Source organism: Acanthochromis polyacanthus, chromosome 6, assembly GCF_021347895.1.
Source record: "Acanthochromis polyacanthus isolate Apoly-LR-REF ecotype Palm Island chromosome 6, KAUST_Apoly_ChrSc, whole genome shotgun sequence".
NCBI lineage: Eukaryota > Metazoa > Chordata > Actinopteri > Pomacentridae > Acanthochromis > Acanthochromis polyacanthus.
The window spans coordinates 9,912,358-9,926,272 of NC_067118.1; the positions used below are offsets into that span (position 1 = coordinate 9,912,358).

A 13,915-nucleotide genomic window follows, 5' to 3' on the forward strand; every position below is an offset into this window, starting at 1 on the left:
GCACCTCATTGTAGCATAAAGATTATTTTCTTATATTTGCAGTCACTTTTTTCACACTAGTTTTTTATGTGTCCTTGAAGTTTCATGAATTTCACTTGTCCCTGAGACATAAAAACAAGTTTAGCAGCCTTTAAAAAGACGCCCGTTCAGATGCCGTGTTGTAGAAACGTGATGTTGAAGTGCCCATCTCCACATTTATGTCTTACCTCATATTTATGACGAGTATTTATTATTGTTTTTGTGCCTTTATACGTGTCATTATCTGTTTCTGAAGCTATCCGTGAATGTTTTTATAAGAACTGTTTTTGAAAAGTACAAAATAAAAGCCTGGAGGAAGACTGTTATCACCCCTGGGTTATTTTTTAAGACACAAAACTCATCTCTCATCAGAATTTCAGTGATGAACTTGCAGAAATCTGCTTCCAGGCCTCGTGACCTTTAACCTTCCAGAGCCTCGACTCTTCCTGCTATTGTGCCATCTGTGCACCGAAAGCCAAGTTTTTTTCCCCCCACTTTTTCTTTTTTTCCTCTGCCTTCTTATCACGTAAACTGTTGAACACATTCCAGAAATGGAAGCGAATGGGACAAAACTCAGCAGCAGGGAGATAGCCGAGTGCAAGGGCAGCAGAGTGGCTCAGAAAATAAACACCAAGCTTCCAAATCTGTGCGTTTTTCTCTGCGCTACCTTTCCACGATGATAACGGCACAAAATTCAAGTCAGCTTTTCCAGCCTGGGATGCAGAGAAACAGTGATGGAGGCAGTTTTATTGAACAAACAGAGACAGATACATAAGCACTGAGTAGTGTGAGGAAAACCGTTAAATTTTCACATTTGCATGATGTTTATATGGATTTGACTCCGCAGCACATTTGTTTACACACATTCCTGGTTGTTGTGAAGCATGGCGATATGAGATCCCAGAATCAGCCACAAAGGGGAGACTCTGACAGAACAACAGCTAAATAAGGGAACATTGTGATATTATAACCTGTGATTTAGGATCAGATTATGCCATAACCTAATGAATGAGTGTGAACTAACCAAGTGTCTATTCTTACATTCTTTAATGTTGAAACAGTGTAGAGGTCAGAACAGCAGCTCACTGTGAAAAGTGATGTTTTTGACAGATTTGACTAAAAAGAGGAACTTATGCTTTATGAAATGGGAATGCTTTTAACAGTTTTGATTACTATGAAACTGAGGTGTTTTAGAAAGAGTTTTGACTACTGTTATGAGGTGAGAAGTCACGACTAAAGTGAACTCAGAATAGATTGGGATTTTTTAATAAGTCTGTACACATTGTCCAAAAGATTGCACAATGGGATGCCAACGACAGTTAGAGGCTGACATCCGCTTTTCCATTTCCTGATCAGGAACCTGTGCTGAGTTGCAGACAGGAGAGATCAGGGGGGGCAAGATGGGCTGTCTGGACAGTCCAAAACAGACAGTTTCAGTTCCTTAAAAGTGGGGGTGATCATGCGGTCAGTGTATGGGGCAAGTGTGTGAGTTGGGAGGGGGTAGAGATGAAGTTATTGCTCAAGTTAATTTAGTATGAGATCATGGAGTCATGGCATATGCATAAGGTTCAGTAAACTATAAATTGCATCTGATCGAGATGCAAGTTGGGAGATTGTTGCGGGTATCTGCCTGGGTGCAATCCAGACGTCAGTCTGAGCACAGGGGATGATTACCACGTAACTCGGACAGGGAATTCAACATGATCTGCAAAGGAATAACTGTTCTGATGGAATTATGGACCAAAGTACTGCGTTTCCTGCAGTGTTGGAGGATTACTGAACTGTGATCTGGAAATAATGCTGTCTGAAGGAACATTACTGAACTCTATTTTCCATGTGAGGAATACTGGACCAAACAACAAAAATGGATATATGCAGATCTAAATCTGGTCCGGATCCCCGTCCACTTCCCCCTGGGCCCCGGCGGGTCTCAAACACTTGTCGGGTCTCAGGTGAGCAGCCGGGTGTGGCCACACCGAGCTGCTCTCCCTCCAAATTATGTAATCTGGGTGAATATTACTTCTCTTTTATGAAAGCATAGTTCCACTAATGAGTCGTGTTAAACAATTGAAAGAATAGTGATGTTTGATTAACTGTCTGATGATTTATTGGCTATGCTTTTGCCCTGCTAAAACTATATTAATAAAGCATTATTCTGCAATTAAAGACAACAAATTGCAAGTGCTATTTTTATCCCTGAATGAATACTTATACATCTAGCTCTGGATGTAAAAAGTCAGATTACTGCGTGCATAACAATAGCAAAGGTTCTGAAAGGTTACCTAGTCATAGGGGTCAGGTTGGCCCAGTATAAACATATCCTAGAGGTTGTCTATATGTCCATAATCTCTGAATTAAACCTAGCAACTTACCAAGTGCCAGATCTATGAGAGGAAAAGCTGCCGTTAACAGGTGTGTCTGGTGGTTAAATTTAACTATACCGAAGTGGCTACTCGGTTAAATTAATTATCAGAGGAAGCAGGGATAGGCGTCTGGATGAAGGCAGTGAGACAGCTAGGCGAATTTTCCTCGTCAACCAGCTTAACAGTCCTGCAGCATCCCTCTGAGTAAGACCTCAGGGGGCAGTAGGACCGGACCCGAAGGATGGAGAGCTGGTCCGGTGATTCCCTGACAGCTGAATAAGTTAATCAGGGGGTCACTGGCCCTGAGGATCGACATGGTGCGGCACAATTCTTGGCCAGATTTCAGATGATGCCACGGGTTCCGGTGGGATTTGAGCAGCTTTGTGGAAAATCATCAAACATTTCCTGCCCTCGTCCATTTGAAACAGCCATCAGATACATGCTTTTAAAAAACGGGAAGAGGATTATGAGGGGAAGGTGTCCCAGTCGATGCTCTGAAGGCTTCACTCAGTTCTGTCAAATTTTCACTTTAAAACAAAAAATACCCTAAAACCTCCAGAAGCCAACTGAATTCTGAGCTTCTTCCTTACGATCCGACGTCGGACTGGCTGGTGCTGGCGTCGCTGATCTTGCGCTGCTTCTCCGGATTTCCTCCTCCGTTGGGACCGTTGGCTTTGGAGGCCGCTCCCTCCGGCGCCGCCTCTCTGGGGATGTAGTTCACCACGGTGTTGATCAGGTTGTTCCTGAAGCTCTTGCTGAGGAAGTTGTAGAGGAACGGGTTGGCGACGCAGTGGAACAGAGAGAGGCTCTGGACCACGCTGAAGGAGAAGTAAAGCACCTCCACGGTGTTGCAGCTGAAGATGTAGGGGTCCAGGTCGTCGATGATCATCAGGAACATGACCATGTGGTAAGGCAGCCAGCACACCACGAACACCAGCGAGTAGACGTGGACCAGCCAGACGTCCCGGCGGCCCTGGATGTCCGGCGCCGTCTGAGCCGCCCGGGCGATCAGGACGTTGCAGGTGATGATGATGGCGGCGGGTCCGAGGAACTGGAAGAGCAGGCAGAGGAAGGCCACCGACACGAACCACTCGGTGAAGTGGTGCTCGGGCAGCATGTAGCAGCCCGGTTCCTCCCACTCCAGCAGGTCCACGTGGACGTTCTCCATCAGCGCCAGGAACAATGACAGAAGCCACAGGCCTCCGCAGAGAACCCAGCGCTGCCGACCCGCCACCGGGAAGAAGGCCGGAGACGACGGCCGGCTCAGCGCTAGGTAGCGCTCCAGCGTCATGAAGGCCAGGAAGAAGGAGCTGCTGTAGAAGTTGACCACGTAGATGAGGTTGGTGACCTTGCAGAGGAAGCGGCCCCACAGCCACACCTTGTCCATGGTCACCTCCATCATGAAGAAGGGCAGGATCACGATCACCATCAGGTCCGACAGGCTCACGTTGATGATGCAGAACAGGACGCCGTTGGCCGAGTGGCGCCGGCGCCAGTTGACCCAGACGACCAGCAGGTTCTCCAGCAGCCCCACCACGAAGATGAACAGGTAGATGAGGAAGAGGGCGATGCGGCGGTAGTTGGCGTCCAGCTGGATGGTGCACTCGAAGACGAACCATGGCGTCCCGTTCAGGAAGTCCAGCGAGTGGTTGTGCAGGTCGGCGCTCATGTTCTGGAGCGAGAAGCAAAAGGAAAGCGTTTGATATTTGGACGGAGTTTAGATTTACTTTGGGGTTAATCTGATTATGTTTTCAGACATTGCATAACAGCAGCAGGAGGAGGAGGAGGAGGAGGAGGAGGAGGAGGAAGAGGGCGGCAGACATGCTGGGCCCAACGTTACTCAAACGTTGTGGAGAGGTGGATGCTTAAACTGCAGAAAATCCATTTCACAACCTGCAGCAGCGAGGAATTCAGAACCGTTTGAGGTGCTGAGTTCAGGCCTGGAGTAGTTTAAAGTCAAGCTGCAAACTTTTTAACACTTTTCATTAATTGTCTCATTTAACTTTGCAGTCCAATAACATTGTTGGACTCAGTGGTTTCTTCAAAAAATAAAAAATAAAATTTAAACTGATGCAGCAGAACCAGTTGGGGAGAGTTTTATTCTATGCATTCTGATGAGAAAATCTCCCACTGAAGGGTTGGGCAGAGATTCAGGTGTGTTTTACCAAAAAAAAAAAAAAAATATATATATATATATATATATATAAAATTAAGATTTTAAATTTAAGACAAAGTGAAATTTTAAATAAAAACAAAATTTGAAAAAAGGTAATATGATGTAATCAAACCTGAATGAAGACATCAAAAAAGAAAAAAATGGCATTTTAACAAAAACTGAGACTTTAAGATTAAGATAAGCTGAATTTTAAACTTGAAAAAATTGTCAAAGCAAACTTAAAATGGAGTCTGTACATAATCCTCATGATCACAGAAAGGTTGGTATGAGATTCAGGTGTGTTAGCAGATTAAAAAATGTCATGAAAAAAGTTAAATTTAACTCATAAAATCTATTTTGAAAGAGAAAAAATTGCTTTTGACAAAAAAAGAATTTAAAATTATGATTAAATTTTAAATTAACTAAAACTTTTAATTAAAAAGAAATAAACCTCGAAAAAAAATATTAAATCAAACTTAAAGTAAAGTCCCTACATAATCCACGTGACTGCTGAAAGGCTGATAAGAGATTTCAATGAAAAAATGTAAATACAATAAAATTTAAATTTTGAAAAATATATCAAAGAAAAAAGCCGAGTTGCTTTTAACAAAAAAGATAATTAAAATGAAGATTTTAACTGTAAAATAAACTGAATTTTCTGAATAAAAAATACAAATTTACAACATTTTCAAATCAAAAATAAAAAGAGAAAGTTCCTGCATCATCCACATGACCAGTGAAAGGTTGGATAAATACATGTTATACTGGCAGCTTGAATACAATTAAATTAAAAAATTATATTTAATTAAAATAAAATCTAAATAAAAAATCTGTTTTGATTTAAACTATTATGCAAACTCAAATGTTAAATAAAAAAGAATAAACCTTCAAAAATGCAAAATTTAAAATATCTAATTGTAAAAATTAAAATATTAATATTTAAAATACTAAAAAATAAATTTTAAAAGAATAATAATACATTTAATGTCTAAAACAACAAATAGGACTTTATATTTAAGATAACCTGTAATTTTGAATAAAAATAAACTGTGCCAAAATGCAAAATTTAAAATATGTAATTAGAAAAGTTTAAAAAAAGTATTAAAATTTAAAAATACTAAATTAATAAAATATAAACAAAAAAATAATATGCTTAAAGTATAAAACATTTTTCAAAATGAAAAATAGACTAACAAAAAATATTAAAAATGTAAATTAACAACCTTAGTATAAAATTAAATAAAAAATCTAAATAAATTTAAAAAATGAACCATTACATAATAAAATGAACAGTTTTAAACATGATATTAATAAAAAACCTAATATTTAACAAAGAAAGAGCAGGTCTGAAAAACTTTTTTCTTACTAATGCACCAGAGACAGTGGAGCTTGTTGTGTAAACTACAAGGACATTTATCAGATTTATCAGATTTCATGCAGTTTTATGTGGAGCCACAAAAACCTTCATGCAAACTGTTTTCACTCATGCAATCATACTTTTAACATGTATAGACAGAAATCCACATTGAAGCCAAACTCAGGTTTTAACACATTCAGAAACACAGAATACAGGATGTTTTCGTACCTCGCTATGTTCTGACTGCTGCAGGTGAAGAGAGCAGGTCTGAGGCCTCGCTGTCTTCTGGACAGTTCTCAGTTTTCAGCAGACAGATTATGAATCCTTCCAGCTCTGCTTCTCAAGACTATCTCAGGATCACCAGCCTCCAGTTTCTACTCTCCCACTTCCTAGAACTCAGATGGATCCAACAGGACGTCCTCAGAGGACTGGGAGTGGAGCTCAGTCCAGAGACATCCCACTCAGCTACAGAGGATGTATAACTGCAGTAAATATCCTAAAAGCTGGGATTTTATATCTAATGACTCCAAGCTAAATACCATTGTACTGTTTTACCCAATGTCAGCTGGAATTAGCTCCAGCCTCCTGCAACCCAAAATATGCACAGACTGACATTAATGAATGTTTAATTTAATTACAATGTCTTAATTAATTCTGTATTTTGCTGGTAATATGTTGCTGCAAAAAAAAAAAAAACCTGCCTTTTTAATTTAACCAAGCGTCTTGTATCTTTCCTATATTTCTGGGATTTGTAACAAACCAAACAGTTAGCGTTTAAATCCACCCTGGCAGGCTAACGGAGAGCTAACATCCACAGTTAGCTAAATGTGATGTAAAGTTATGCTAACACATGAGCAGTGAGCTAAATGTTAGAATCTCGCGATGAGCTGCTATATATTAAAGTAATGCTATTATTCTCACTAAATGTTAATGTCATGCTAATGAATTAACAGAGTGCTAAATGTTAAAGTTATGCTAACACTCACGGTGAGGTAAATATTTAAGTTGAGCGAACATATTCACAAAGGGCTAAACATTTAACTCATACTTACAAACTCACAGTACGCTAAATGCTAAAGTTATGCAATCAGACTTGCTGTAAGCTGCTACATATTAGTCATGCTAACACACTAAGAGTGAGCTAAATTCTAAAGTAATGCTTACACACTCACGGTATGCTATCTGTTAACATCATGCTGACACACAAACAGGAAGCTACATGTTAGTCATGTTCATATACTCAATGTAGGCTAAAGGATAAAGTCATGCTAACATTCATGGTGAGCTAAATATTATAATCACGCTAATACATAAGCTGTGAGCTAAGTGACTGTAACAGAGAGTATTAAACATTCAGAGAGGGATCAAAACATAAAGACATGCTAACACCCTCAGAATGAGCTAAACATTAAACTTATGCTAACAAAGTAACAGTGAGCTAAACTCTAAAGCCATGCTAACACACTAGTAGTGTACTGAATGTTAAAATCATGCAAACATACTCCTGATAAGCAGCTAAATGTTGAATTCATGCTAACAGTTATACTGAGCTAAATGCTACATTCATGCTAACAAACTCACAGACATTTAAATTGCAAAATCATGCAACACACTCACAATGTGCTAAATGTTAAAGTCATACTAACACATTGGCAGCAAGCTAAATGTTTGTCATATTAGCATACTTGCTGTGGGGTAAACCTTAAAGTCCTTTTAATACAGGCACAATGAGCTAAATGCTAGAGTCATGCTAACGTTCTTACGATGAGCTAATATTAATGCCATGCTAACACACTCGGAGTGAGCTAAATACTTAAGTCATGCTAACATAAAGCTAAATGTCACATAAACAGGCTTGTTGTGAGCGAATTAACACACTCACAGTAAGAAAATGCTAATGTCTTGCTAATGCGTTAAAAGGACACTGCTAACATGTTAATATTAGCCAAATGTAATGTTTACAATTTAACCATCTTTATTTGGCTACTTTGGGACGACTACTGAACAAAACTAACTTTTGGCTTAACTGCAGTTTTGAGGTCATAGTTACTTAAGAATTTTGTTTGCATTGTACTTTTACTCAATTACTTCTCAGAGATTTTTTTTTTTTAAGTTTTTACTTCATCATAATCATTTCATGATACCTTTTTGTACTTTACAAAAATGTACATTTTTTTCAAACCAAATATACTGAATTACCAAATAGTGAGAGCACGGCTAACAAGATTAGTCATTTGACAGTAAAGAAAACTTCTTAGTTTATACATGAGTAATAATCTAATATTATGCAATATACAACAGGATATCTATGACAGAAACCCTTTTTTCCTGCATCTACCCGATTATACTTACATATTTTTTTTACAATGCAGGACTTCTAATGGAGCATTTTTACAGTGTAGTATCAGTACTTCTACTTCACCAAAAGGATCTGAAAACTTCCTCTGCTGCATCCCTAAAGCCATGTGACAAATGCCGGTAAAAAAAAAAAAAAATCATTCGTGTTTGCTTTCCTCACAGTAACATCATCCACCTGTACTGGATCCCAGGTAGTTTCGGTTTCACTGGAAAAACAAGCATGTTTGTAGTTTACCTCCACTCTGAGATGTGAGCTGCTTTTTGTGAATGACTTTATGTGATCCTGCATGTGTTCAGCTGGTAGGATTGGTATGAAAGCAGTAAAAGAATAGGCCCCACATAGCTGAGAACAATGCTAGGAAGCCCCCCCTCTGAGCCGTGAAGGGTATAGTTGAAGGTGGGAGGCCTGTGGCACATCAAATCCACTGAGGAAGAGGGCTCTTTACCACGGACATCCTCATCATCACATAATCTCAACGTTCTCCAAACGTGAGCAAATAAGTGGCGTTTTATTTGAGACTTGAGGACAGGTGCATCACAAGTAGCAAGTGCATCCGTCGGATAAAATGATGCTATTGGGGAAGCTGCAGCAGCTGACTGAGCCCAGATGTATCCTTGCTTCAGGGACATGTGAGGTTAAAACCGAGGTCAGCGTCACATGGAGGGAACACAGGAACGTTTGTGTTGGCTGCGATTCACCCTGATTAATGGGATCTGCTCTCTGGACCTGGTGTTCCTACGGCTTCTCTGGACCGTCAGCAGTTTGTCGCTCGCTGACCCTTTCAACTGCTCCCTCCTCGTCTTGCTGCTCATCCTGTCTGAACACTATTGTCTGAGTAGCCTCAGTTTTCTGGTTAACATGGAGGAACCGGTCAGCAAATCTGGTCCCCACTGATGAAACAGGAAGGAACCGGTCAGCAGAAACTCATCTTTGGGGATGAGTGAGACAAAAAGCAGCCCCTGACCCTCAACATGTGAGCTAAGAGCAGCTATAATGTCCGAACCTGCAGTTTACCTGATGTTCTGACCTGTAAAATTCCATTTGGCACCTCTAAAGTTATCATTTATTAGCCCTGTTTTATGTGGAGAAACCTCAGGGATGTCAATTTGCAAAACCAACCAGTTCCCAAAGCGTATGAAAAGTAACCAAAAGACTCTTTCATGTCAAAGTAAAAACAGATTTTAGGTCAATAAAAGTATGAAATGTAAAATCAGTGACTGACTCACCTAATTCAACACAATTGCAGCCAACTGATGACTAAATTAGTGAAATGGAGATCATCTGAGTGCAGTGAAAGTGTCTCAGTGATTGTAGTATAAAGACTCCTGTATCTGGAAGGTCCAATCACTGACGGATCAATACTCCTGAATAGAATGACACCATGAAGCCTGAAGAACACTTCAAAAAACTCTGAGAAAAAGTTAATGGAAAGCATCAGTCAGAAGACCAACTTAAATTCATCATTAAGAAATAGAAGGAATATAAAATGTGTAAATCTGCCTCAAAAAATTTACAACTGGGCAACTAAAGACTAATGATGGAGGCCACCAAGACACCTATGACTCCTCTGCAGGAGTTCCAAGCTTCAGCAGCTGAGATGGTAGAGTCTGTTCATGCAACAACCGTTTACTTTTCTTCACCGGTCAAAGTTTTATGGAGACAAAGAGAAAGATACTGTTGGAAAAACCTAATATTAAATCTGGACTAGAGTTCACCAGAAGACATGTGGAGACTCTGAAGCCAACTGGAAGAAGGTTTTAAAATTGAGCTTTTTGGTCATCAGAGTAGACGCTTCTTTGATGGACAACAAATACTGCAAATCATCACAAAACAACTTCATGATTCGAAGCATGGTGGTGGCAGCATCATGATGTGAAGCATGGCGGTGGCAGCATCATGATGTGAAGCACGGCGGTGGCAGCATCATGATGTAAAGCATGGTGGTGGCAGCATCATGATGTAAAGCATGGTGGTGGCAGCATCATGATGTAAAGCATGGTGGTGGCAGCATCATGATGTAAAGCATGGTGGTGGCAGCATCATGATGTGAAGCACGGCGGTGGCAGCATCATGATGTAAAGCATGGTGGTGGCAGCATCATGATGTAAAGCACGGCGGTGGCAGCATCATGATGTAAAGCATGATAGTAGCAGCATCATGATGTAAAGCATGGTGGTGGCAGCATCATGATGTGAAGCACGGCGGTGGCAGCATCATGATGTAAAGCATGGTGGTGGCAGCATCATGATGTAAAGCACGGCGGTGGCAGCATCATGATGTAAAGCACGGCGGTGGCAGCATCATGATGTAAAGCATGATAGTAGCAGCATCATGATGTAAAGCATGGTGGTGGCAGCATCATGATCGGATTGTGATTTATTATGTATGTTTGTCTTTTTGTTCTTTATGACTCCTGTTTGGATAGTTTATATAAAAAGTTACTGATAGATAAGTTTGTGTTGCCAGACCTACTAGCTGTGCAAAAATAAATAAAAATAATATATGAGGACACCACTCGCAGCTGTATCTGGTTTATCTCCAGATTAAATCATTTCACACCCCCACACAGTCATTTACCCAAGAAGAAAAACACTTTCCCAGAAATTGTTTGTAAAATATATTTTGGTCCAAAAGCTGATTTGCAAAAATACAACATGTGCAATCATTGAAGAGGTGAGTGTTTCTGCTGCGTCATCTCACGGCGTTAAGGCTAAGCTACTGAAATGTAGAGTTACTGTCAGAGATATCTACCACTGTTATCGCTAAATCTAACAACACGCACACTGTAGTTCCCGCTGCTAATGTTTCTACGTCCTAACCTACCACAATGATCCACATATCAGCCGGTCTAACACACAAAACACTACGAAAGGAGTCGAATGGATAGGAGGTATACAGGCTAAATGACTCAATATGTTTATCTATTTTTGTACAACTTAAATTGTGATTTGGCTGTTCTGCATGTTTATAAGGAAATGTAGCAGAAAGTTTGGTAGAAAACATTATAATCCATGAAATTGGGTTTTGTTGAACTGCTCTGCCAAAAAAGTCGAATTAACTGCGTGCAAAGTGCAAATCTGGCTTCAATTAAAGCTTTGATAAACACATGTTTGGCACCAAGCATTCAAGTGGCCCCGCTTCTATCGACAAATAACATTATCTTCCAAGTGTACCATCTAGACTAGCATTATATTCTAATCCTCATTAAATAAGAGTTGAAGGAAAAGCTTTTAGGGAAATGTGCTGCTTCCTTGCAGAGAGTTCGATGAGTCATATTTGTACAGTGAATATGAAGCCACGGCTAGCATCTGTTAGCTTAGCTTACCTGTGTCCACAGGAAAAGAGAATAAAAACAGCTCAAAAGTTCACTAACTTAACAACTTGTAAAATCAAAATGGAGAGTTTTATCTGGGTTCTGTCCAGCCCTGACAATTCACATAATTGACAAAAATGTTCACATTCTCTTCTATTCACCTTCAATTATTAAGTGATATTTTATCCCTTCTTCAGTCCTGAACGTTGCTGCAGCTCCCAATAATACTTACAGAAAAATTAATAATGCCAAAAAATATTACAAAGTTTGAACAAAAAATGTAATAAAAACCCAATAATCTACTAAAATATCCTCATCAATACTGTCCACAATATGTTTTTCTGGTCACATAACACCTTTTTTGAGGGCTATATTTGATGCAATAATTCTGACGGATGATGTAAAAATAAGTGACCTTTTATTCTTGTAAATGTAAAGTTTCATTAAGCAGCATTTTGGTGAAGTCAAGAGGAACGTTTAGGGATCAGTTATTTGGTTTTTCCATGCTGCATTTTGGATTCTTACATAGTGGGTCAGCGTCTAATCAGAAAGACCAAAATGCGTGTCTGCACTTTAATTTAACTGTGATTATTATATTCAAAATCCAATGTATGTAGAATAAACTAAATCCTTCAAACACAGTTTAGACTGAAAAAACAAAAGGATTACAATATTTGTAAAAAGTCTTAGTGAATAAAATGACCAGTCTTCAAGGTATTACTCGTAAATGTGTTACTAGAATATCAGTAAAGACATTTTATAACATTTTTGATCAAGTTAAAAAACAAATCTTACTACATTTATAGTCAATTATTAGATTATTGTTGCTATTGGAGGTTGTTGGATGAAACCTGAAGGCATCATGGACATCTTTCAAAGTAAAAGTCCATGTTTTTTTAAACAAAAAATTAAATATTTTTAGTTGAGAAAAAAACCCATAATCAAACCACAGAACCTCTTAATATAACTGGTACAAATTTGGAGTAATTATGTATTTTTATTTGCAAAAGACTTAAACATAACATACAACTTCACCTACTATCTTCCACAGTATCTCTTCTTTTTATTTTAATTATGCTGCAATTGTTATGAAAAGGATGTATTCAGATCTTAACTGTATTTACACATTTATTTATTTTTTTTAGATATACACCATCAGTTGGGCTCAGCAGCTCAAGTTCCTCCATAATTTTTAGAGTTCAAGGCAAATACAAGAAAATAGAGCCTAGAACCCACAAAGCTCAGGATAATTAATGGGTTTTAATACATTTTTGATCAAGAGCAACTTTTACTGCATTTTCAGTAAATGACATTATTGGTGCTACTGGAGGTTGTTAAAGTTAAAGTACTTCGTCTTGTCTGCATGTTTTTGTAGATTATTAAAAAAAAAATCGGTATGAATTTGTATTTTAGTTTAAAAGAAAAGCTTAATTAAACCACAGAACCTCTTAATATAACTTCACCTAAAGGTGCTAGCAGGCCGGGTTTGTTTGTTTGGCTCAGGCTTCATGCTAAGCTAACTGTCTTCTATATTAACACTGTACAGACATGAACCTCTGTTTTCATCTGACTCTCTGTAAAAAGCAAAAAAATATAAACAAATTCTTTCAGTTAATGCCTGGAAAAACCAGAGCCAAGTGGAAAAAAGACAATGTTTGATGTAGTTTAACACTTTCAACACTGATCAACAGCAGTTTGCTTCCAGAGTTATTCTGTTAAGAGTGTTTAATATCTATAGAAATACATCTTAAATCTTAAAAATAAATATATGCATCAGAAGTAGTACATGATATTGCTACAACGTAAAGTCTCGCCTCAGATCACCACATTTCAAATAATGATCCGTGTGTGCACTCTAAGTTTTGGTTCTAAGACTTTTAGCTCCCGGCTGGAAATATTCCAGCTTCACGCGAAGATGTTGGAGATGAAGTCACGGAATCGTTTGGCGTACTGCTCGGGGTGGACTGTGGAGATTTCAGCTCCGGCCTGCATCAGAAACAGAAGAGACAAGAGACAAAGAGCAAAGAAAAGGTCATTGTTTTGTTTTATAGATGAGAAGGAACAGAGGGCTGAACTAAGAAGTGAGATTAGTGGATTATTAGGCATGCTGAGATTAAATCTGAGTTTTTAGTGTCACAAAGACTTTTAACCTGCTAGATCTCCATGGTAACTGATGCTGTGGAGCTAGATCTCCATGGTAACTGATACTGTGGAGCTAGATCTCCATGGTAACTGATACTGTGGAGCTAGATCTCCATGGTAACTGATACTGTGGAGCTAGATCTCCATGGTAACCGATGCTGTGGAGCTAGATCTCCATGGTAACTGATACTGTGGAGCTAGATCTCCA

The 13,915-nt window shown here is 38.9% G+C and overlaps 2 protein-coding genes across 2 annotated transcripts in view; both read right to left on the reverse strand.

The window, feature by feature from the left end:
- Window positions 1-737: 737 nt before the first annotated feature.
- Window positions 738-10,756, reverse strand: gpr182 (G protein-coupled receptor 182). The gene is made up of 2 exons (XM_022202804.2): window positions 6,122-10,756; window positions 738-4,053 (listed from the first exon to the last, which is right to left on the reverse strand). Exon 2 carries the CDS (start codon window positions 4,048-4,050, stop codon window positions 2,968-2,970), a length of 1,083 nt encoding a protein of 360 aa, XP_022058496.1. The 5' UTR covers window positions 4,051-4,053; window positions 6,122-10,756; the 3' UTR covers window positions 738-2,967.
- A 100-nt stretch (window positions 10,757-10,856) lies between these two features.
- pip4k2ca (phosphatidylinositol-5-phosphate 4-kinase, type II, gamma a) overlaps window positions 10,857-13,915 on the reverse strand; it is a 29,558-nt gene continuing 26,499 nt past the window's right edge. The window contains exon 10 of the mRNA XM_022202802.2: window positions 10,857-13,551. Within this exon, the coding sequence (XP_022058494.1) occupies window positions 13,471-13,551 (81 nt within the window). The 3' untranslated portion in view covers window positions 10,857-13,470. The remainder of the gene's footprint in view (window positions 13,552-13,915) is intronic.

Bases quoted from the DNA above. Each gene is read 5' to 3' on its own strand.
- gpr182 (XM_022202804.2), bottom strand. From the start codon at position 4,050: ATGAGCGCCGACCTGCACAACCACTCGCTGGACTTCCTGAACGGGACG.